A 24668-nucleotide genomic window follows, 5' to 3' on the forward strand; every position below is an offset into this window, starting at 1 on the left:
ACCTTTTCAGACTAAAACAAATGAGTGCTACTGCCCACCAGCCTTATTTTAAATAATTTTACCTTGAAGATCATCATAAAACACACTCCAACTGGACTGAAACAAAACACCATCTTTGTTAGTCTTTTCACTGTTCCAACAATCACCAACTCTGGTTTAGTCAATATAAACTCTTGATTCACCGCCTCTATGCCTCGGCAGGAAGCCGCAAAACGGGCTGCAAAGGCTGCAAAATAATCCTTGGGGACAAATGCGCATTAAAAGTGCAATGTGACGACATTATGGAAACAATCCATATAGAGATAGACCTTTTTGTTAAACAGTTAGATCCTTTTTGTTTAACCAGAAACAGCATTTATATCGCTCTCGCTAGCCACTATACTCCATTGAAAAGAATCCCAATAATTTTACCACACAGATCATTGATAAACACACTTCATTCAAACTGACCGGAAACAATGTAAAACTGACCAAAACCGTCTTGGTTAGTTTTTCCACTGTTCAAACAATCACCATTCTGGTTTGGTCGAAATAAATCCTTAATTCACAGCATCACATGAAAAAAGAAACAGCCATTGTAGAGCTCTCCTCAAAGCCAACAGGTCCACAGCGAGGGACTCACATCCCCTAACATGCACGTGCGGCCAGACAGGCTACCCAAACAAAGACACTGAGAAACTCTGATGACAACACACACAGAGGGAGTGTGATGACTGTGATTCTCTGCTCGGGACGCCATTACTCCACCATATCTTTACATAGCAAATAGTTGTTTGCGGATATATTATTGTACAGAACCTTTAATTTTAGGACGTAATTTTATTTTATATATATATATATATATATATATATATTATATATATATATATATATATATATATATATATATATATATATATTCAAACATAATTCTTTATTTAAAAGTTCAATTATAATACAGTTTTTATTGTCATGAAACATGCAGGCACGAATGAAAACCTACTTTTCAATTTAATTTCATTATTTCATTGTAATATTGGCAGCTACACACTTTCATATAATTGGGATGAAAACATCTTGCACAAATATCTTGTGACTTCAAATTCAACAGTATCCATGCTACTGCCATGACAGAAATAAATGCAGAATAAGTCTTGATACAGTCCAAGCACAAAAACACACAACTGTTGTTTATGAGACAGAACAGAGGAAAGAGACAAAGAGATCAAAAGACATTAACATGGGACAATAAACAACCTCTCTGTTTAGGGATATCCAAAACTGTTACCATATGCCTTTGCAGATTCTACTGCAAAACTGATTATTTAATGGCTGGCTGTCATCCTTCTCACATTCCTGACTCTAGGGTTATGTCAGGAAAAAAAGATCAAATACATCTCCAAAACAGACTAACTTCAGAGGCTGATGCAGGAAGAAATACTTGCTGGCATATCGTGACACTGTGGATCAAATCAAATTACTGAAGTCTTGTAGCATGTCACTGCCACTGTATTAGTGCTGCATTCAAGTCTCATGGGCATAAACCGGTGCAGTGACAGTTAAAAGCAGTTCCCTGGAGGTGTTTGTGTGTTTGAACTTGCTTTGAAGGTGCCTTGATTGGAATTTGAACCACAATTTGAATGCTCCTAATAAGTAGGAAGTAGTTCAAACAGGACCCTCTGCCATCCTTTAAAGATGACATTAATGGAGCATACAGTCATAAGCGCATGAAAAACACGATGTACCAGACATGATAAACATAACAGCGACAGGCAGACGGCTGCCTATCTCAAACTTGTCTGTTGATGTGTTCAGTCAGCATTGAGTGTGCACATCAGGTGGTTACCTTCGTCTTGAAGCTCTGCTCCGCCTCCCAGAGCTGAGCATGCTGTTCATCCACAGCAACCTTCACCACATCCTGCTTCTTATTGATCCTGTTCCTCCAGTCCTGCTCACCACTCATCTTCAACAAGGCCACTCTGAAGGAGGAAGAGTAAGCAGAAGAAGGAAAAAAGTTACAATAAAGTTCATATGAGGGGTGAAAATACAAGATGCTTTAGCAAGATAGTGTGAGATGCTGGGATTTACAGGGACATTGTTGGACCTGACTCGAAACCTAATTCGCATGACTCAAAACCAATAAACTTAAATTTGATAAATCATAATACTAGTCATAGTACTAGAAATGTTAAGTGACTGTGTTAGTGATGAGGTCAGAAAAGTGTTTGTGGTATTATCAATTATGTAATTTCTAATTTAATTAGTAGGAATAAAAATAAAAAAAATTCTTGGACAATTACATTTTTTTTCTAATTACAACACTGTGATGCTAATGTAACTTAATGTAATTTGCAAACAAGGAGGCACATAAAAAATTATCTTTAAGCTATCAAAAGCGCAGAAATTGCCCAATACATGACGGTATGTAAGGCTTGCTTAGTGACCATCGGTTGTACACTACTTTTCAAAATGCATTCTGGGATACACTGAGTGGGCTATATAGTAGTATAATAATTATCACTATACATTTGGACAGCACTATAAAATGGCGACCTCACTATATAGTGAGTAGTAGTGGGTGATTTCGGACACAGCCATGAAACCAGCAGAGACTCCAGAATCTAACAGAATAAAAGCTGGTAATTCCAAAATGTCAAACTATTTCTTTAAGATCACTAGCTTGTATTAAATTTCAACTTTTACAAATATTTAGCCAATAAGAAATGAGTGACACATTTTAGAAACAAATGCACACATGCAGTAAGTATTATAGAGCCAATATAACAGACAGCCCTTTGCACAAGGTTACTGCAAAGTAAGCACTTCCCCTAAGCTTTTAACTCAACCTGTCACAGCATTGACAGCAACAAGAAACAGGGACGTTGCCACACGCACTTTAGTCTCATCTACAATACTGTTTGCAGTTAAGACAGCAGATACTAAGCAGAAGCAGAGAGCATCCCACTTAGTAGCCACAGTTAGAAATACGGTTAAGTTCTGGATTCCAGATAAACAGACTGGTGACAGCTAATGGACAATTAGATATAAATATCACTTTGAGATCTAAGAGAGCTGGAAGAGTATTTGACAGGCTTTGGCTTAAACACGGAGTTAAAGCAACAAAAAAAAAGGTGCTAGGATTTATTTTAGCTAAAGTAAAGGTAAGCCAAATGTTACAAACACTAACTTAAAATCACTGTTTGGACATACAGTCTTTTAAATGAGGAGTTGTGGAAAGCTGGGATTACGTATAAAGCACATGGATGATTATAAGATAAAAAAATGAATTATAGTGTAACAATGCAGGGTGTTGGCAATGCCATCTGCTCCTCTCACAACCACCCCAGTGTGACCAAGTGAGGGGAAGTCCTGTTCTGCCCCAGCGGCTCCACAACAACCGCCAGAAAACAGAATGAAAGTAATACTGAATGGATGTCGCAAGCTGTATCTGGGATACAGATCCTGCCTCCAGTAAATTCCTTTGAAAATGGGAGAGACTCAAGGACGCCTTGACATAGTGAAAAGAGTGAGTATGATGTGACAGAGTACACAAGCAGACTGGAACAGGCAACACACACCCAGTTTACATGTACTTCCATTATATCATTAATCAATTTAGAGTGTGATTGCTGCCTGGTGTGTTTAGCAGTCAAACCAGCAGGGTGTGCTTGTTAACACAATGTGACATAACTAGACTTATGTAATCATTGAATTAGTCTGGGAATCCAATACTGAGCTTCAGTTAAAGGTCAAAGTCAAAGATACGTCATTAACTGTACATTTTAAGTGCACTGCAATGATTTTATATCATAAAAATTATAAACATGAAAACATTTGCTTAAAGAATAATATGCCAAAAACCAAAATCTAAAAAAACTGACTGCTTTACAGGCTGTATGATCATGCTGTGTATCAGTTGTATTTAATGAGCTGCAGTAATATTGAGTAAAATCCGTAACGTGATGATAAATTCCTACTCCCTTGTGTATAAGAAACAAGGTCAGAAACACAGAACTTGCTGTGGATAGGGGCAGCAACAAAACGTATTTCAACCACCTAAAAAAATCAGTTGAAGTGTACGCTATTTATTTTCATCGCTTTAACTTGCTGTCAGACAGCACTTTCCGATGGGAAACTGTAGGTTATACAGGGACTATGGATAAGTAGCTCATACAACTATACCTTTAATATTCCATTCTATATCCTGGCCAGGCCTGGCCTGGGGAGGACAGCAGGGCAGCTGCAGAGGCTAAAAATAAAAAAAACTCTAAGAAACCACTACCCTGCTCTGTCTTGTCCTCATGATTTCATTTTCTATCTCCATTTAACCCACATTTCAAGCAAAGAATGAAAGAGAAACTTCTCTTCCTTCAGTCAGAGCTTTGTTGGCTTTGTTAACTGGCCAAATGATCAGAAGAAGTATATTTTAGACCAAGCTAACCTGAATGTCTTTTAGATTGAGGTAATAGTTCAAACAGAAGCCTACTTGCAAATGGTTTTATACTGTTCGAACTAAGAAAACATTCAAAAAAATATATTTCTGCATGCACAAAAAGCACAAAACAACAACTCTAACTACTGTAAGCTTAGCATCAATAACAGCTGACCACACCACATGGCTCACCTCTGTTTGATGGACATGTGTCTGGCCGTCATCATGTCGTTCAGTTCATCTTCATGCTCAGGTTGAACCAGGCCAGCTGGGGGTCCACTGCCATTTATGTGTGTATCTGCCACTGGAGGCTGACACACACTCCTGGGCGAACCAGATGCTGCTCTGGATGCAACCACAGTGGGCTCTAGCAGTTCTGTGAGCAGAAGCAGACAAGCACACGCAAAGGAAAGCGTAAAATCAATAACATGACTACACAAACTACATAAATGTTACAACGGTTTCCAATGGGGGATTAGATTTTTAAAAATGGCATAATTTATCTGCTTAGAAAAGACTTAAAAGAAGATCCTGTTTAGGATTCAACACTTTAAATAACACAATCTTCCAAAAATGTCAAGACTATAGGTTTTGCATTAAATTACAGTCATTAATCTCACAGTGCAAACTCAGCATCACAAAACATAGTGGGAGCAAACATCTTTCATGCTTACCAAGAGGCTCTCATCTGCCTGTGAGAAGCAGCGTAAAAACACTTTTCACAGCTTTAAACCTTCCAGCCACAGCTGTAATCAAATAACCCACGCTATTTTGTAGGAACACTACTGCCTGCTTTTCGTGTGTGCATCAGCTCTGCTCTATCACTCTGTTCCCACTCCACAAAAAAAACAACAATCATCTGACTGATTTCTGTGCTCTCTGACAAGTTGTACAGAGACAAAGTGCTTTGCTTGGAAAACATGAAACCACAGTTTGAATGTCACATTTTCACAGACGACGCACACATGGCCGTGGTGGAGAAATGGTTGTTGACTGTTGAGTGAAATTGACACCGATGTTCATTAAGTCTATTGCTCTTTATTTAGTCTTTATGTTTTGGCTCTTTGAATATTTAAAACCTGCTTCACTGTTCTATCCAGCATCACTTTGCATTTTATTAATAAACCCACAACCACTTAACTAAAAATTCCTTGTTAAATGCTATCATCATCATGATAACAAGCTCACATTAACAATGCTAACGTGGAGAAGTTCAGCGGGTATAATGCTTACTGTATAATGACTGCCATTTTAGTCTAGCATTTTAGCATACTAAAAATTTGCTAATTTGCACATGTTAAAAAATCTATTCTGTTAAAGAAAACTAAAGTAACAACTTATTCTTTGTACTCTTCTGTAGATAAAATAGCTTACATGGAAAACCAGATTGTAAATGCTAACATAATTGATAACATTATGACAATGTTAACATGGTAACATTTAGCAGGTTTTAGGTTCCTAGTCTTCTGACCACTCAAGTGTTTTACACTACATGTTTATACACTGATGACAGTAGCTAGCATGCAAGGTACCAGCTGCTCATCAGAAAGAAAATATTCATTCACACTCACACACTGATGGCACAGCCTTCGGGAGCCATGTGTTAGCTTGCTAAAATTTGCTAATGAGCACACAGTTTGAAAATGACATATGTAGTGTTGTCATGATACTGGAATTTCTAACTTTGATACAATACCTTGAAAAATATCGATATTCAATACCATTTGAGGTGTTAGTTAGGTATTCAATTTGACTTCCAGTTGAGTTGAGGGTATAACTGTCAAAAAACAGCTTCCTGTTTAATTGCAAATAATCACTCACCAAGGCAAGAGCATTTGAGATGGATGTGGTCAGCCTGTTATGAGGAGCATAAATGCCTCACTATGGACATTTTTGTCCGCAAGGTGCTAAGTGGGGTAAAAATATGAAAGAGGCATAAGAAATTAATTTTAAAACGTGTCCTTTCCAGATGCCAGTAAGTGGCACTATCACTATGACTGGATATTGACAAGTAAGTCTCTAAGAGGTTTACTAGTGAATTTTGGGACAGATCGGACCATGTCTAGTCCATTTACATAGACTTCCTTTTTCATGGCGAGACATCAATTCACCTCCATGCCATGGACACACCGTTGGATCAATCAAAAAAAGCTTTGCAATTTAACATTGCAAGGCTCTTAAGATGGCGCTACCCACATTTGAAGTCAATCGGGTTAAAGCTCTAGTTTGCTCCAAGAGGCTTATTTTTAAGTCAAGAGATCCTAAAGGCCTCAAATATCTGTTTAAAAAATTGAAAATCACGCAGGAAGCGCAAAATGGCTGACTTCCTGTTGAGAAAATTATTAAAAAAGCAGAAATGTGGACTTTGTAATAAGAGCCATAATCCAAACCACATCTCATGAAGATCAAAGAAACTTTGTCCAAAACCTATTGTTTGTTTAGGGGCGCTATTGAGCCCCCTGGCCACGGCCAACCCCAATCACTGCAGAACATTGGATTTCCCACCAGACCAAAGGTGTGTGCAAATTTTTGTGAGGATTCGAGTATCCTAAGACCATGAAAAAAAAAATCTGAGTAAAAACAGTAGGTTCCTTGCACTTTCGTGCACGAGCCTTAATTACTAAATTATTTAATCAACATAGCTATCTTAGTAAATGAAGTTTCAGTTAAATTACTTCTGACCTCGGTAAAAGTATTTCCTATCAAGTGAAACTGTGCTGTTTGAAATTCCTCAGGTCTGATAGCTTTGAGGGGCTTAGCTTAAATTTGAGAATTATAAGTGTCTGTTAGGCAAACAACAGGACAACTATCTTATCAACAACAGTTTACTGGGTTTAATACTTTAGTGATGTTGAAAGGGGAGATGTCTCCACCCTCTCCAGGTTCTTTATAAAGGACGGAGTGTCGGTCCTGCAGGTGCTCTTTCGTTAGCACCGCTCTGTACCGTCACTTTCATTTGGGCTTCCTTGTTTTCTTTGCCAGTATCCAATCACAAGTGACGAGTACTAGCAAATCACAGCACAGTAGGGCGGGGGAAAAAACGCAATTCAAACGGAGCGAATAAGACGAGAAGAAAGAACTGTGAGTGACAGGAGACGGGGCTGTGAGAGCACTGCAGCGGTGTGTGTATCAGCTCGCTGTTGGGGACAAGAGAAACACATTTTCATTAACACATTTATATAATTTTTTTTCCAATAGGCACTTATTTACCACAATATTTTGTCACTAGCTACATGTCATTCAGGACAACTTTCATCAAAGTGATATTTGCGGCGCAGTAAGATAAAGTGGCTCTATTCTGGGAAAGCATCTCCCTGCCCATCCACGTGCTAAGCCTGATATTGTATAAACTGTGGAAACGCAGAACATGACTTTCAAATTACATAATTAGTTAAATTCACACTTCACATACACTGCACAGTAAAAAAATTAACAGGCAAGAGAAGGAAATGGGGGGGAAAAAAACCCATCTTGAAAAACAAAGTTGTAGTTCTATAATGTAAAAGTAAGCAGATAGTAAGAACCTCAAACTGATCCTTTGAATTCCCTAGCTACTGTTCTTACCTCCAATAATGGCACTGTTCTTCTGACTCTCTGGGCAGTGTCCTTCCTCACTCAGATACGCCTCTTGCCTCGCCTGGACCATGTGGCTCTCTGAGCTCTGCATGGCTCTGTCACCCTCCCCTCTGGCTAGCCACTGCTCCTCTTCCTCCTCCTCCCCACTCCTCTCTCTTCCAGTCTGGGGCTGGGGCAGTGCAGCCTGCCTGACCACTCCCTCAGGAGAATACAGCTTCCTCTTCCCTCCTCCCAGATCAGCTCCGTCTTCTCTGTGGGAAAAGATTCCGGACCTCTGTTGGTCCACAGAGTCCTGGGACATCAAGGCCAGGTCGTGGCGAGGGGGCAAAGACGAGCCCGAGCTGGTAGGGAGGGGTTCAACCCGGGCTGCTGCTCTGGTTATGTGGATATCTCCGGCATGGTCAGTGGAGACGGTACTTCCTGCTCTCAGAGCAGAAGAGGATGATGAAGTATGGATGTGTCCGAACCGAGAGCCTGTACCATTATGAAGCTGTGTAACAGGGAGGGGACAGACAAAGAAAAAGTGGGTCAGTTTCCTACAGAGGCTGAGAAACAGGTGGGGCAAACTGCACACACACACAAAACTGAGAGAATCACGCTGACTAATCACCGCCTGTCTGACTCACTGCACTTCCTGAGCATCAAAAGGGCAGCCTATCTCACCCGTCAGTTGCAGCCCACATCACAAAGCCATGCCAGCAATGCAATCCCCCCCCACAAATTTGCTGTTTTCAGTCCAAGTGGTGGTGAATGAGTTAATGTGCTTTTGTTCTCTTCTCCTCCACCCCACAGGCATCTTTCAAGTCCTTGATGAAATACACAGCCTCCTCATTGACACAGCAGGATGATGTGAACTGAGTACTCAGAAGCCGGGCCATGCACTGTACATTCATAATAAAATCATCCAACATGGACACGGGCCAAATGTGAGATGTCATAACAGCATGTGCTGGTCACAGAAATGTACGGTAATTTCTGAGAAGAGCGAGCCAACTGTGTCAACCTCCTCTGTCTCAGGCAAATGCATGGTGATTGTTCAGATGAACCTTACTTGTAGGTGCTCTACTGGGCTGTCACATAGCTCCAGTTCATCCCTGACGTCTATGTCTGAAGCCTCCTGGAGCAGAAACACGCACAGGCTACAATGCTTGGTTCATGTATTATTCTAGCAGGAATAGGAATTGAAACTCATTGACTCTTTCAAACTTAATATTTTAGTTCTTATTACTTAATATTTTATATCTGTTTTTCCATATTATAATTTCACTAGTGCTACTTCTGTATACTATTGCATGTCTGTCCAAGAGGGACTGCCTATATGGTGCTCTTTCTGAGGTTTGTCCCTCTTCCCATTAAAGGTTCGTCTAAATCAAGGATAGTAGGTGCCATACGTTGAAATTCTATGATGATTTTATCTGAGCCATACAAATAAACAGTGGTAGGGCAGTACCTTCAGCACGTCACTTCAGTAGTTCTCAAAATCATGCTAATCCTTTCAAACTATATATTTGTATACAACATAAAAATTACACTATAGCCAAAATATACAGAACAACAATATATCTCATTTTCTAAAACCTTACAAACTAAGGAAACAGGAATATGTTCTCATAACAACAAAAAGGTTAGAGTTAGAATAATGCAGACTTCCAGTATAATACAGGCAGAACAGTCAACAGTATAAACTGCAAATGATCCTGTTCCTTCCCCTACCTGCTCCATATCTTCCAGTGTGATGGGTTGTGTTTGATAGCGAGTGTTGGCCCTACGCTGACGCGAGTCCCCTCTGGTGCGGGTAACCCTGGTTGGAGGCTGAGACAGTCTGTTGAACAACGCCATCTTTTCTGCCAGGCTAAGGGTGCAGAGGTCAGGCTCCTCCTGATCCTGGATTTGACTCTGGCTCTGGTCCTTTCCCTCCACTGCGGACACAGGCTTAGGGCCCTGGACCTCCTGGGTATCCTGCACTTGTCTGGCCTCCCACGCCTGCTTCCGGGCGGCGGCGCTCTGCTGTGAGGATGCCTGCAGTCTAAGGGCAGGATGACACCCAAGACACAAACAGGAAGGAGAAAGGTAGACTTCTGGTAAGCATGGAAGGAGCTCATGCAAGCTAGCAAGTGGCATGCTACATGACAGGCAGCATTGTGGAGCAGTGTGCATCTAATGACAATGATATCCACAAAAAGAGAGCAAAAAAAAAGGTTGATGCATACGCAATGAGTTATGCCCACCACAAAGCAAACTATGATATTAAGTAAAATCCTTTTAGTCTTCTTAGTACTCCAATAGGTCAATCATGTGATTACCTCCAATCACACAGGAGGGCACCAACATCGTCTGTTAGGACTTTACACTACAAAAACACATCCTGTGTTTTAAAACGCAATTGTAAGAACACCATCCATTCTGAAAATAACAATATGCTGTGGTGAATGAGCAGCATTCAGTAAAAATCAGTCATGTTAGTCACACACTGTAGGTCGGCGACAGCATGAGCATTCATATCCAGGGTCAGGTACCTATATGGCAGAACAGTGCTGGTAGGGCTAGGGGCGCGTGCTACAGCAGTGTGAACAGTCACCGTTTGTGGCACGTGAGTGGGGACGCTACAATAGTCAAGGACAGGGACAAAGACGCACACACACACGCACACACACGCGCGCACACACACACACAGGTGACAGAGAAAACACACAGATGACAGAGGGGATGAACCAGATTATTTCTAAGGTGATTAAGAAAAAGGTTTATTCAAGCTAAGGAAGAGGAATACAGCATGTTGAGGTACAGAAATACAGTACTGTGCAAAATGTTTAGGCAGGTAAGGAAAAAATGCTGATGAGTAAGAATGCTTTCAAAATTAGACATGTTGATTGATGATAGTGAATGAACAGAAGAACAATCGTTAACACTTTCTATGAAGGACATCGCTATAATGACTTGTGCATATATTTATAACACGATATAATGCGTCCATAAGACATTATAACAGTTGTTATAATCACTTACAAACATGCATTAGGCGCTATAGCAAAGTTCATAACGTATTATGAACTTTTGATTTAATGTTTTACTAATAGTAATACCAGTTTATATCAATGTGCGGCAAGAATCTCCGACCATGTTCCATAACACTTTATAACCACCAACTCTGCCTCGTTATGAATACACTTTAGTCACCATTTAAAATTAGTGATATAAAATGGAATAATAGCTTATAGTAATGCTTAAAGTTATATAGCATGTCTTTGTTTGCTTTAAGTAAATTGTTAAAATATCTATCCCTGTATAATATATTCCTGGTGGACATAATACCATATGAACTAATTATAAGACCTTATAACACGTAATTGTTTACTTTAAGTAAAGTGACACACATTTTGCGCAGGAAAACAACTTTTATTTATGTTTCTTCACTTTATGAACAATCTGTATGAATTTTGAACATTTTGCAGTTTGGCACAAAAATAATTACATCAAGGACACTCATTCTCAGGGTGGTGAGAGATCGCTCAAGAGAAGACCTGTTGCCGACCAACATCATGTAAGAAGAGGCTCAGATGTTGTCACAGATGAATGGCGAGCCTGTGGACAGGCCCCAACAGATGCAGTGGACGATTAAAGACAACCTCTTCACAAAACGTAGCCTATTAAAAGACGTAATTGAAATGGGAATTGGGGATACTGTTAGCTAGCGCTAACTGCACGTCTGCCTGACTGACAACTTACGAAGTTAAATATTTTCCTCCGCTAACTTTCACCGTCACGTTCTGCTGCTCGCTCGCACTCATTCAAAATCAATTCAGAATCTTCCACGTCCGCATCGCAAAGAAGTAAACTATACTGTACTATACTATAATGCTCACGGAACCTTCAGAACTGCGGAAGTGCAGCGCCCGGACAGCCGGAGGTGCGCACATAACAGAGACCCGCGATCTCTTTTGTCTGCAGTGTAACGTTAGCTAAATTAGTAACGGAGTAATGTTAATTAGTTGTGTGTCATTACTACCTAACTTGTTGAGGAATGAGAACAGCAGGTTGAAGCTTAACTGGTGTCCTGTACACATACTGTACTTCCTGATAGTTAAGTTAAATTATATTTCAGTGTCCAGAGGAGTCGGACAACTGGTTGTTAAAGGAAGGACGCTGGTGACCTCGGAGGAGCTGAGGCTACTAAAGTAAATCAGGGATGTAAACTAGTCCTTTTAAGCAATTGAGGAGATATTTCTTTAGGATTTTAATGTGTAAACGAAATGCTTAGTAATTATCCAGAATTTACACAGGAAAAAAAATGCATCAAGATGGATCGCTGCCCTCTGATTTGTAATCAAATAGAATCGTGAGGTGGCAAGAGATTCTCATCCCTACTGCCCAAACAGTGTTCCCATTCAATAACTTTAAAATGTCTTAATAGACTACGTTTTGTGAAGTGGTTGTCTTTAATCGTCCACTGCATCTGTTGGGGCCTGTCCACAGGCTCGCCATTCATCTGTGACAACATCTGAGCCTCTTCTTACATGATGTTGGTCGGCATCAGGTCTTCTCTTGAGTGATCTCTCACCACCCTGAGAATGAGTGTCCTTGATGTAATTATGTTGTGTTTTTGCGCTAAACTGCAAAATGTTCAAAATTCATACAGATTGTTCATAAAGTGAAAAAACATAAATAAAAGTTGTTTTCCTGCGCAAAATGTGTGTCACTTTACTTAAAGCAAACAATTACGTGTTATAAGGTCTTATAATTAGTTCATATGGTATTATGTCCACCTGGATTATATTATACAGGGATAGATATTTTAACAATTTACTTAAAGCAAACAAAGACATGCTATATAACTTTAAACATTACTATAAGCTATTATTCATTTTTTATCACCAATTGTAAATGGTGACTAAAGTGTATTCATAATGACGCAGAGTCGGTGGTTATAAAGTGTTATGGAACATGGTCGGAGATTCTTGCCGCACATTGATATAAACTGGTATTACTATTAGTTATAAAACATTAAATCAAAAGGTCATAATACGTTATGAACTTTGCTATAGCGCCTAATGCATGTTTGTAAGTGATTATAACAACTGTTATAATTTCTTATGGATGCATTATATCGTGTTATAAATATATGCACAAGTCATTATAGCGATGACCTTCATAGAAAGTGTTACTGAACAATCTAAATCAAAACAAAATATTTGGCGTGATATTTGCCTTCACAATAACATCAATTCTTCAAGGTATACTTGCACATAGTTTCTGAAGGAACTGGGTAGGTAGGTTGGCAGTTCTTCTGTGGATTTAGGCAGCCTCAGTTATTTCTCTCACTTCATGTAATCCAAGACAGACTTGATCACGTGGCTCTGTGGGGGCCATGCCATAACTTCCAGGACCTCTTATTCTTCTCTATGCTAAAGATAGTTCTTAATGGCTTTCGCTGTATGTTTGTGGTTGCTGTTCTGCTGCAGAATAAATTTGTGACTGTATATCTCAGCATTGAGGAGACCATTATCTCTGAGCAAATCTCCACCTCTGTTTGCAGAAATGCAACAAAAAAAAAGAAAAAAAGCCTGCGGACTCTCCTTGTACTGCTCTCTAGACCTTCGGCTGAGCTGATGGCACGGCTGGACATCTTCTGATGTGTTATCATCTGCTGCAGTAAGTTCCTTTGGCCAACCACTACGGCCCTCAACTTTGCCCTTTTCTTTGCACTTCTTCAAAAGAGCTGTCTACATTGAAATGTCTAACTGGGAGAGACCTTGCCGATGCAGTATAACTACGTTGTGTCTTAATGCTGTGTTCAGTCTTGCCATGGTGTCTGACTTTTGACAATAAACTGTCTTAAGCAGCCTTAACTCGTTAGCTGAGTTTGGCGGGTCTTCTCCCAGTTGTATTCCTCCTACACAGCTGTTAAACTTTCAGTTAACGATTGTGTTGCAACCTATATATTGAATAGGTGATCATTAGCACCAGTTGGGTATAATTATTTAATCATACACATGAAGATATGCCTATAAAATCCCTGGCTTTGTGCAATTGTACCTTTGACAATTGATGCTGTTTTGAAGGCAAAGTATGGTCACACCAAATATTGTTATTATATTGTTATTATAATATTATATATTGTTTTTGATTTTTCTTATGTTCACTCACTTTGTAGTTTGTTATTTGAAAATTTTGTTATTTGAAAAGTAATTTTCTATCTTATATTGACTCTTCACCTCTGTCTGAAACAAGCTGTAGATGCTCCTGTCTCTATAAGCCACCCCCTCTCTAAGCCCACTGTCTTCTGATTGGCCAAGACCTGAAGCATGTTTACCAGGCTTTTGCTCAGCTGAGCAGTACACCAAAGGAATAGGTAAGTCCTGCCACTCGGCAGCCATCTTAATAAAGGCTCCAGGTAGTTATTTCAGACTAACAAGACCAGGGTCTTATCTGAATGAATTGGGAGGGAGCCATAACTGCACTTTCACTGGTCTCTGGGACCTGCAAGAATGGAGTCAGCAGTAAAATCTGATAAAAATCGCTGAAAATGTTTGATCACTTTGCCTCAAAATATGGTTAAAAAAGTGTTTCCCCACCGAAGTGACACATGTGCAGTAGATTCTTATGTTAGTGGAACCACACGATTGGATGAGTTTCCCGTCTCGGCTGTTAAAAGCAGACGATTGGCTTTCTATGGAGAGGGGCGGGATACCCGCCATTTCTGGATTAACAAGTTTTCCCTATAGAGTTGTATTGAAGATTCTTAAAGTGGCATTTCTCCTCTATAAAACGTCTCTGGTGGTACAGACAAACTGAAGGTAGCGGTGCAGGCATATTACCATATATGGAATACCGGCTCGGTGTGGAGTTAAAAAAAGCTGTTGAAAGAGCATTTGGAACAGGAGGAAATATGAAGTTTTGGCTCACAGGGATTTCTTTTAAATACTTTAATGTCATTATTTGAAGCTTTCATCCAAAATTGTAACATAGATAAGGAAAAGCATAATTGGTCTCCTTTAAACCAAAATTTCATTTCAGAGTTCATGGAGAATTTTATATACAAAGGAAATTGTGGGTAATGTCCAATGCATAAAATGTGATGGAAAAGCTATCAGGATGAGAAAATACTACTACATCATGTGGATTTTCCACACATATTTAAAAAAAAAAAAGTCTCATTTACCTCCACTGAAGTCTAGCCATGCAGATAGTTTTATAGAGATATCCAATGTCTGAGATTTCTGCCTCCACCTTAATACAATAATCCACAGAACCAAGTTTTTTCTGAGTGCGGTCTGTGGATATTCCAGAGCAGTTGGAACATTGTTCCCTATTTTCAGTTATTGTCAATGCTGTGAGCACTACAAACAAAATCCTGTTTATGTCCACTGTGATGGTGTGGAGGCAGGAGTCTCAAATGTCTGAAAATGTAATTTAATAATGTGTCATGAGGGGTGAAAGAGAAATGTTTTGTAATGTAGGTAATGTGACACTTCAAAGCACTTTAGTTGAGCTTTTATTAAAGGAACATTGTTCCATATCCTCATCACTTTCCACCTGAAATTCAGATGAGAAGATTAATACCACTCATGTCTGTATGGAGCTTGGCTCTGTGGAAGAGACCTGAATTTTGACAAATGTCAACCTATATCACTTCAACATAAAACAAAGTAACTTGCAAAGACTTACGTTGCAGCGATGACTACTTCCTCAGTGGTGACTGGCTGAGTTCTGGATCGGTCTTGTGTCCGTCTTAGTCTCCTGTCCACTGCTGCATTCCTGGACCGTGGTTTAGGGGCTCCGCCATCAATGCTCTTTTCAAGTTCCTGGATGGAAACGGAAATATGAAAAATCCTTATAAATCAATCACCTCATCTTAACTCTAGTAGGATAACCTTTTAGAAGAGTTAACTTGGTTGTTGTAAGATTTTGTAAGAAGTGAAAGTCTGATGAAGCATGGGCATTACAGACTTTAACAAGGGATTATTTGACAGTGGGTCTGATACTTGATTTGGATACTGAAGTATCAACTGGATAAGAAATTGAAATTGAATTGAAAATTGAGGGACATTAGGGACGTATTTATTATCAAAGGTGTTTGGAAATGTAAGTACATACTATCTTGAGCTTAAGAAATTAAAACGCTTCCATTGAAATGCCTGTGCTGAAACCAAATCACGAATATTTCCAAGTTCTTATCTCTAAATCCCCACAGTAGTGAGAAGACAGAAAAAAAACAGTGTCAATGATTGTGTTCTTGATTGGAAGCAGATTGCTCCATGCTTGATGTCTGGAACCAGCATGTGATCTGCAGAAATGAAAGGACATATAGGCGATAGTTGAAGCTCACCCTGAAGAGAGAGCGCTTGGCTGCTACACTCAGCTTGGCCCGTTCATCTAGCTTCTCTTCATCAGCTACAGAGAAGGGAAGCCAGGAGGGAAGAGGACACAGAGACATTAGAACCTTTGAAAGTCTTCTCACAAAAAAACAAGTCAAAATTATCTTTCAAGCAGTGCCCGAGTGGTTGGTGAATTATGATCATATTGATCAACTACACATTTTTAAAGTGTACAAGACTTAATTTTAAATTCTATTGAAGATACTAGAGTTTCTAAAAATACCAAATATGTCATGCTTTGGGTAAATGTGTTTGAAATGATGTCCAAGATATCTAGAATATTTCAGTTTGATGGAACGGTGCAACCATAAAAACATGGAGTTTTGGGTCTGATTTAGTGTAAACATCATAGAGTTTCAATTATAGGCTGGAACTGTACAGAATATACCGTATTACATATGGGAGAGAAAACCTTGAGGCTACTTGAGGGAGGGTTGAAAGATAAGAGGAGACGTTAAAGGCTGAACAGTTAATTATTTCTCATACATTTTATACGGAGACCGGATTTTTAGGAAACTCAAAAAGAGTGAAAACCAATTGCATCACATTTACAGAGTGGAAGATACAGTATGACTATTTAACATTTATATTTGAGTTTTAACTGCGGCATCTGCTTTTGGGGCAACTAATATATGACAGCAAATTAGGGCTGTAGCGATTCATTCATTCAGAAACCGGAGTAACTTGACGCATAAAATGCATGAATGGAAATTCCTAGCCTCAATGCTTCTGCTGTGAAGTGAAGACGACGTGATTTAATGGCATGGATTGCAAAATAGACGAAGAGAGAGAAAATAGCGAGAGACAAAGAAGAGACTGGCCAGAGAAAAAGTGTCCAAAGTATGGGATCATTTCAGGTTAAAAGAAAGCAACTCTGTACAGCGTGTCTACTGTAAACCGGAACCAGCCTACCACAATAGCATGACTGCAATGCTTCAGCATCTGAGCAGAAAGCATCCAGTCTAGACATCAAGTCCAAGGAGTGGACTCGAAAACAAGGTAACGGTAATGTTAGCGTTTAACCTAAATAATGATTGCTAGGCACAATTCTTAGTTGTAAATGTCCAACCATGCGTTTGTTGTTGTTGTTCTCCAGCTAGAGTCTGTGAGTTTGGGAAGTACAGTGAAGTGAGTTGCACAGCTGATCCCGGTACTGGGGGCGCCAATCAAAAGTATTTCTTATCCGATTACTTGATTAATTGATGCAATCTGTAGAATAGTCAATTACTATGATAATCGATAGCTGCAGCCCTACAGCAAATGCACTGCTGAGACGTTCAACTAAATTGCATTTGTTGTGTCTTAGAAAAGAGTGTTCTTTTGTCACAATAGATGGAATATTTCAAAGCAACACATTTTTAAGTGTCCATTGATCTCCATCACTATAATTATCTTTATCATTACCCACCACCAGTACAATCTGGGTTTGTAGCTGGGAGCAAAGATAAACCATAAACCTGTGACTGGCGTCACTGCAGAGCTAGACGGGTGTGAGAGGCATGTCTGCATACACACAAATCTCTGCAAGACATATGACATGACATCACCAAACAACTATTCTCTTTTGATCGACACCGCTGTACTGAGCCCAATATAAAATGCGTCCCAGCTGAGCGTGTGCTTATAATAAACAGATGAGAGGGTTCTGCCCTCAGTGGAGCTGATGTGCTCTTATGCTACTGTAAGCACCAGTAACAAGTAGTATTGATAACAGACTAGCAGATAACAGTGCCTGTTACTAAAACCATGCAATTATGATTCAGAGCAGGCTTAATTTAAATGCAAAGCAACTCAACTAAATCATAAACCTAACATTTTTTAATACTTTTTATACTCTTCAACTCAGCCCATCAAAGACAAAAGAATGATGAAATATTTTATTCTACTCAGAGAATAGTGTTGTTATCTGCAAATTACAAGTCCTTCAGTCAGTTTATGGTGACATTAATACCCTTTAAAGAACCTAAATATAGTGTGTGAATGTTGATTTTGGTAGCATTAATTCAAAATTACATCATGTAACTAAAAACATATGATTCATTAGCTACAAACAAAAGTGCATCACTTTTATTGCTGTAAATGTGCCATTAAACATGCAACTGAAGTCCCAGCCAAGCAATCTCATAGCTCAAACACATACAACAGCCATGCTAATAATTCTACTAAAGATAGCCAACAATTGCGCCAGAGGCTACAGTAGTACATGAGCTTTATGGTTTTTTTATTTTCTTGAGAACACATTCATTGTAATACATCCTAAATGTCTGTAACTATGTTCATCAACAAATATACTTGCACTCTAACCACTTATGACCAAATATGTGTACCATATGTCCAGATAATGTTATTGATGTGTTTTGAAAACCATGATTCACTCTTAAACAAACTTCAAATCTTAGCCGGGACAAAAAAAAAAAGACTTACCTTCAGTGGAAGCAAGATCTGAACTCACACAGGACCTTCAAAAGTCCAAAAAGAAAAAGATAATTAGCAAAAGCTAGCAACAATGCTTAATTCAGTATGGTGGTGTTTGGTTAGAAAGAAAAATGAATCTAGGTAGTCACAGAGAAGGTGAGGTGATGCAGTGAAAAGCAGTCGTTTCTGGTATGCTGGAAATGTGACAGCGAGTGTTTTGTGAAGAAAGGGAAATATTTAAGTAAAGCGGACTAAGCTGGGGAATTAGGCGGCATTACAAGTCTGTTCAGTTCCATGGTCTCAGGGAGTGATTACCAACAAAGGCCAATTCATGCTTCCCTGGTATAGTCACATGCAATGACCACTGCCAAGGCCCAATCAGATGGACCTTTGACCTTTAAGCTTCCTTGCTTGCTAATGTTGCTAGAGTGAGGAGCAAAATCAAGGACAAAGTGAGCGTGTACATGACTGTGTGTGTCACAACCATTGACCTGTGGTAAACTATGATCCACATCATGCTATTAATCTGATTATGGATTATCGAAATACAATCAAATTATTTCTTTATTTATTTTAACCTGATTGGAATCAACATTCCTATGCATAGAATCACTCAAAATCAACATCATGTTATGTCTTTGACATGCATCATCATACGGATATTTTCTAGCATTCACTCGCGGCAATACATTCTTGAGTCCAGAGCAGTACCTATCAGTCTCCTGGCGCTCAGCAGAAGTGATGGGCTGCGTCCTAAACCTCTCTGAGGTCTTTCTACCATCCCCAGGACAGATATACTGTCGAGGCCTGCGCCCCCTGTCCTTCTCCCCTCTCCATGGGGCCTCGTAGCCAGCGAGTGCCCTCTCCCCCATAACCTCACTGGAGGGGCCACCCAAGGAGAGGGACCAACAGATAGAGTACCCAAAGGAAAGAGAAAATACAGTGTAGTGAGGGAGCGATGAAGAAGGACCGGTAGCAAAAATGTTTAAAAGCAGAGGTTTGAATATTTAGTCACATCACTGGTTTTTAAATCAGTATGTGAGCAAGACGATGCAGATTTATTAGCGATTACACCATGCACATGTTCATTGGACCCAAACAAGTCACAATGCCAATAAAGAACAAAAAACAAACATCAGAAAAAGCTTAGGAACTTGTGTGAATAATGCATTAATACCATTTCTACAGATTAGAAACTCTGAAAACTATGCTTTGATGTTAACTTCACTCCAGCCTTAGTTGCTTGTTAGTCATTCAGTAGCCAGCAGATGTTAGGTAACAAGCACTGAGTTCTAGAGCAGCCAGCCAATGAGTAGCAGCGGTGTAGCATTTGACTTTGCCACCTACAGCTCATTCCTGCGGCTGGTTGGGGGGGTGGTGGTGCTTTCCATGTAGGAATGTCTAAGCAGGGCCACTGACACCCCGGTGTCGTTGTGACTCTCTCGGTTACTGAAACCTTCACCATCCCTGACCTCTTGGGGGTCCTGGGCCTGGTGCTGCAGGTTGCTCTGACTGGACCCTCGTGGATCCCCAGCATCTGACAATGAGCGACTCCGGGCTGTGCTGGAGCTGGAGCTTCCTGGGCCTGCATGTGCCACTCTGGGCTGGATGTGGGTGGCAACCGCCCCTTTGTGGATATAAATGGCATTTTCCCGCTCTCTGGGCTTGCGCCCTGATGGTTGCAGGGCAGTGTGCTCTGTTTCATCCAGCCTGGCTCTGCTTCGGTTTCCTCCTCTTGCTGGATCATCTGCCTCAGACTCCCTTGCCTGCCTGAGACTGAGCACCCTGGACATCCCTTGCTCCTCTTCCCCCCTTCCTCTCCATGGGTCCTCAGTGCTCCTCTCCCTGCGGCGAATCTCAGAGGGCAGCACTGCTTTCCTACTCCTCAGAAGGCCCTCTGTCTTCACATCCTCTGACTCCTCAGTCTCTTCCTCTTGCAGTTGTTGTTGCAGCTGCCCTCCGGCTCTGGATGTGGGACCAGAGGCCATAGACAGGTAACTGGGGTAACCTCCAACTTCTTGTCCTCCCGGTGGCCCTGGTCGGGTGAATTGAGCCTCGGGGTGGAGTTGGGGATTGGAGTAAGCTTGCTGGGGGCCTGGTGGGTCTGTGTGGTAGTGTGTAGAGGTTTGGGTCTGGTGTTGAAATTTTCTGCGGTACACTGGGGTTTCTGTAGTATTTCCCAGCTCTGGGCTCTTCTGGCTGCCCTCCTCCCTGGCAAGCCTCTCTCTAACTCTGATTCTTCAGGGAAACAAAGGGCTGGTTAACATCTGTACAACATAAATAAACACAGCATATGTATTTTAAACTCATAAAGATGACTATTGTACATGGTCTGATAAAAGGAGCAGACAAAAACAGAACCTACGCCTATCTGGACTTTTATGTATATACGCCATTCAGCATGATGGGAGGAGCTGATTTTGTGTGTCCTTAGAATAGAGTACCAAAAGTGATTACATTTAACGTTGAATGATGATCCACTGATGAATGTTGGCATGTTTTGATAGACTGGAAGAAAACATGTTCATATTCATCAGAGTTAGGTACTGAAAGTAGGGATGCAACTAATCCACTACTGTCAATTAATCCTTTGACTTTGTTGCTCGGTTTTTACTCCTTTTATTTGTAGGCTTTTAGCAGAGTTCATGCATCGTTAGGATTGCCATATATCAATATTTTCAGAATAGGTTGGGCTACTTAGAAATACCATAAATGTGCATGCAAGTTGTGATTTATAACATGTTCTAGTTTTTGGCCTGCATGTCCACAGGTTTTCAACACATAGAAAATATACAGTATGTATGTGAACTCCATAGTTATACTTCTTAACTTTTATTTGGGATAATCTTAGTTTTGGTACTACAGTTCCCACTGGGGGATGCAAGCAAGGAAACATAATGTTGCCATGGATTCAGTGAGTTAGCTGTGGGCAAATCTGCACTATGAAGGGTTAATGCCGAAACAACTATTAGCAATTCCTGTTTGCACTGTACCCATGGATGTACAGATAAGTAACATTTTACAGTTGCAACCATTAATCAGTTAGTTGTCAACTATTAAATTAAGAGCCAACTTAAAGAGACAGGAGCATCTACAGCTTGTTTCATAGAAAATTATTTTTTTGAACTTTGAATCATGCTACCATACAGGAGTTACAGAACTACAATATAGGACTGGAAATGCAGTATAATAGGCGTGAATATGTTCTGGTTTCTTTCATTCTCAATGACAGTTAATATATGTGGGTTGTGGACAAAACAAGACATTTGAGGACATCATTTGAGGCTTTGGGAAACACTGATCTACATTTTCAGACATTTTATAGACCAAACAACTGAATCGAATAAATAATCAACAGATTAATCAACAATGAAAATAGTTAGTTGCAGCCCTATGTCATTTGATTACTTTGATATGGATGAAAACTTCCAAACATGCTCATTATAAGACAAGATCTGAAGAACATCTTTTTTCTATGATTTCTAAGCACAATTAGAAATCAATGTTTGTGATCGACACCAGATATACAAATATTCCTCTTTATAGTATAAATCACACCAAATTTAACAATGTGTTTCAGCTCAAACAAGTTCGTTTTAGCATCTGTACCAAAACTCGTTTTCTGGATGATACTCCTATATGAGATACCTACCTCAACTGATTATTGATAGATATGTAGAGAGAGGCAAAGAAAAAAAAACCTGAAGAAAATGTAAAGTCAGTATCTAGGAAAAGAAGCAATATAACATCACTACCCAGTGTTTAATCATCCAATCATCTTCATTAGTATGCTTAATATAATGTTTTCTTCAAACATTTTATTTTCACATGGGAATTAAACTGAACACAGCAACATGGGAAATGAAGTTATGGTCCGAAGCAAAGGGAACGGGAGCATTTGGCAATTAGGATGATCATGATGTGATGTCAGCTGACTCTTGAAGCACAAAAGCAGAGGTTCTTAAACATGTGTCTTCACAACACAATCAGCCCAGAACCCAAATTGAGTAAACCAGGTTTAACACTATGAGATAATAAAAGACAGAAAGCATAGTCTTGGAACAGTACTGGGTTCTGTTTTGACCTACAGTTTAAGAAGCACTACTCATAAGGGTTCATGAGTTTTGGTAAGTCCAGCTGAATGGCAACATGGCAGGTGATACTGGGGTGAGAAAAAAACAAACTGGGTGTACCTCGAGGGCCAGTTGATGAGAGAATGCGTGTCGCCCTCAGCATCAGTCTGGAGGAACCAGTCAGTGCTCAGTTTTGCCCTCACACTGTACCAATGGAAAGCCGGTGGGAGATGTGAGTTGAGTGAAAGTCTAGATTCAGTATTCAGCCATTTTTCTTGGCTCCAGCACAGCCCGGAGTCACAATGACACACCACTAGATTACACACACCACTGACTTCACATTGAGCTTGACCAGTTAGAGAAAATAGGCTTGGACACCAGCAGAGTCCTGCTAAGAAAACAAGTTTTACTCCCCAGTGAGACATTTCATTGTTAGTGGTTTTGGGAGAGGCATCACACTCAATAACATTTGAACTATTAATGTTTATTTTTTATATTTAAGTGAAGAGCAATGAAAAACAGAAATATGTCCCTTGACCGATCAGATTTGGCCACAGAGTGCACATACGTTTTGTGGAATAAAAACAGTGCTTGACTGTATCACTGTATCTGAGACACAGCTCAGACCTGTCTAACTGTGGTCTTATCTGTGGAAGAAGATATTCAGAGGTAATGCAAACTCATTCTACCACAGCCAAAAAGGCAGATGAGTCATGCTGGCTCTGATGCTGCGCAAAGAAAAATAGCCTAATCACTTTCATTAAAAGGGAGCTTATTTTTCAAATGGGGACAACACTTTTTGAAATTGGTCCAGTATTGAACAAGGGCACTGCAGTCAGTAGAAGCAAAACTAGGCGTAATCCTTCTCAGAAATTGTGCATCGTCAAAGTTCATCCACTAAAGTGCTTATTTTTGCCACCAACAGCCTCAGATTATTATAATAATAATAACTATCAGAGTATCTGACAAAATTGTGGAAAGGGTCCCTACAGAAATAAAACTTTTTTTTAAAGTGTAAGATTATTTTTGTTTAGCAAGAAACAGCCGCTACGTCAATCTGCTCAGAGCCACCAGACTACATTGACAAAAACAGTACTTTTACTACAGCTGACTTGTTCGGCTTATCTGTGTTATTGTGCGACTTTGGTGATTTAAGCTTTTAAAAAACCAAAGACACACAGTAACACAAGCAAACTAACCAAACAGGCAGGGATAGACCAGCAACTCCATGTTCTGCAAGATAAAATAGCTTCTTTTTGTCGAGGGAGTCTGGTGGCTTTGAACAGAGCTATATAGTGGCTAGTGCTTCAGGTTAAACAAGAGGATTTTACTCTTTAAAAAAAAAAAAAAAAGGTATTTCTCTGTAGGCATCCTTTCGACAGTATTGTTTATAACAACAACAACCTGAGCATGTCAGTGGAGATACTTTGACAATGCACAATAGCCCAGAAGGATTAAGTTGCAGCCCAGTTTCACTTCTGCCGACTGCAGTGTGCTCGCTCAATACTGGACCAATTTCAATATATGTTTTCCTCATTGGTCAGTGGGAAAAAAGGGAATAGTTTGAACAATACTTTATTTACTGTTTAATAAAAGTGAATAGGCTATTTGTCTTTTTGCAGCATCCGAGCTGCTTAAAAAGCACTTATTTACTAATGAAAATGAACCTGATAAGGAGTATTTATAAGAGTAGTCGTATGCAAAATCCTAACGATACCCATCCCTACCTGTGTCGCATTCCATACCCCTCTATCTTCTTCCTCTCTGCCTCTAAACTGTCCAATCCAATAAAGCTAATATAGTTGCTATGACATTACA

At 39.9% G+C, this 24668-nt stretch overlaps 1 protein-coding gene across 15 annotated transcripts in view; it reads right to left on the reverse strand.

Annotated features, from left to right (window-relative positions):
- Positions 1 to 24668, reverse strand: part of svila (supervillin a) — a 105204-nt gene that overhangs the window by 26500 nt on the left and 54036 nt on the right. For 8 of the 15 annotated variants that reach the window (XM_038723886.1, XM_038723866.1, XM_038723864.1 and 5 more), the window contains 12 exons: positions 22971 to 23054; positions 20125 to 21015; positions 19489 to 19656; positions 18787 to 18821; positions 16314 to 16378; positions 15653 to 15789; positions 10504 to 10590; positions 9701 to 10013; positions 9039 to 9104; positions 7976 to 8477; positions 4604 to 4787; positions 1826 to 1958 (listed from right to left, as the gene is read on the reverse strand). In XM_038723886.1, the coding sequence (XP_038579814.1) occupies positions 1826 to 1958; positions 4604 to 4787; positions 7976 to 8477; positions 9039 to 9104; positions 9701 to 10013; positions 10504 to 10590; positions 15653 to 15789; positions 16314 to 16378; positions 18787 to 18821; positions 19489 to 19656; positions 20125 to 21015; positions 22971 to 23054 (2665 nt within the window). The remainder of the gene's footprint in view (positions 1 to 1825; positions 1959 to 4603; positions 4788 to 7975; positions 8478 to 9038; positions 9105 to 9700; positions 10014 to 10503; positions 10591 to 15652; positions 15790 to 16313; positions 16379 to 18786; positions 18822 to 19488; positions 19657 to 20124; positions 21016 to 22970; positions 23055 to 24668) is intronic. The other 7 variants (XM_038723876.1, XM_038723870.1, XM_038723871.1 and 4 more) reach the window with 7 other exon arrangements.

This window comes from Micropterus salmoides, unplaced genomic scaffold, assembly GCF_014851395.1.
Source record: "Micropterus salmoides isolate LMB-PRFRI ecotype aquatic unplaced genomic scaffold, ASM1485139v1 Ms_hic_scaffold_1, whole genome shotgun sequence".
Lineage (NCBI taxonomy): Eukaryota > Metazoa > Chordata > Actinopteri > Centrarchiformes > Centrarchidae > Micropterus > Micropterus salmoides.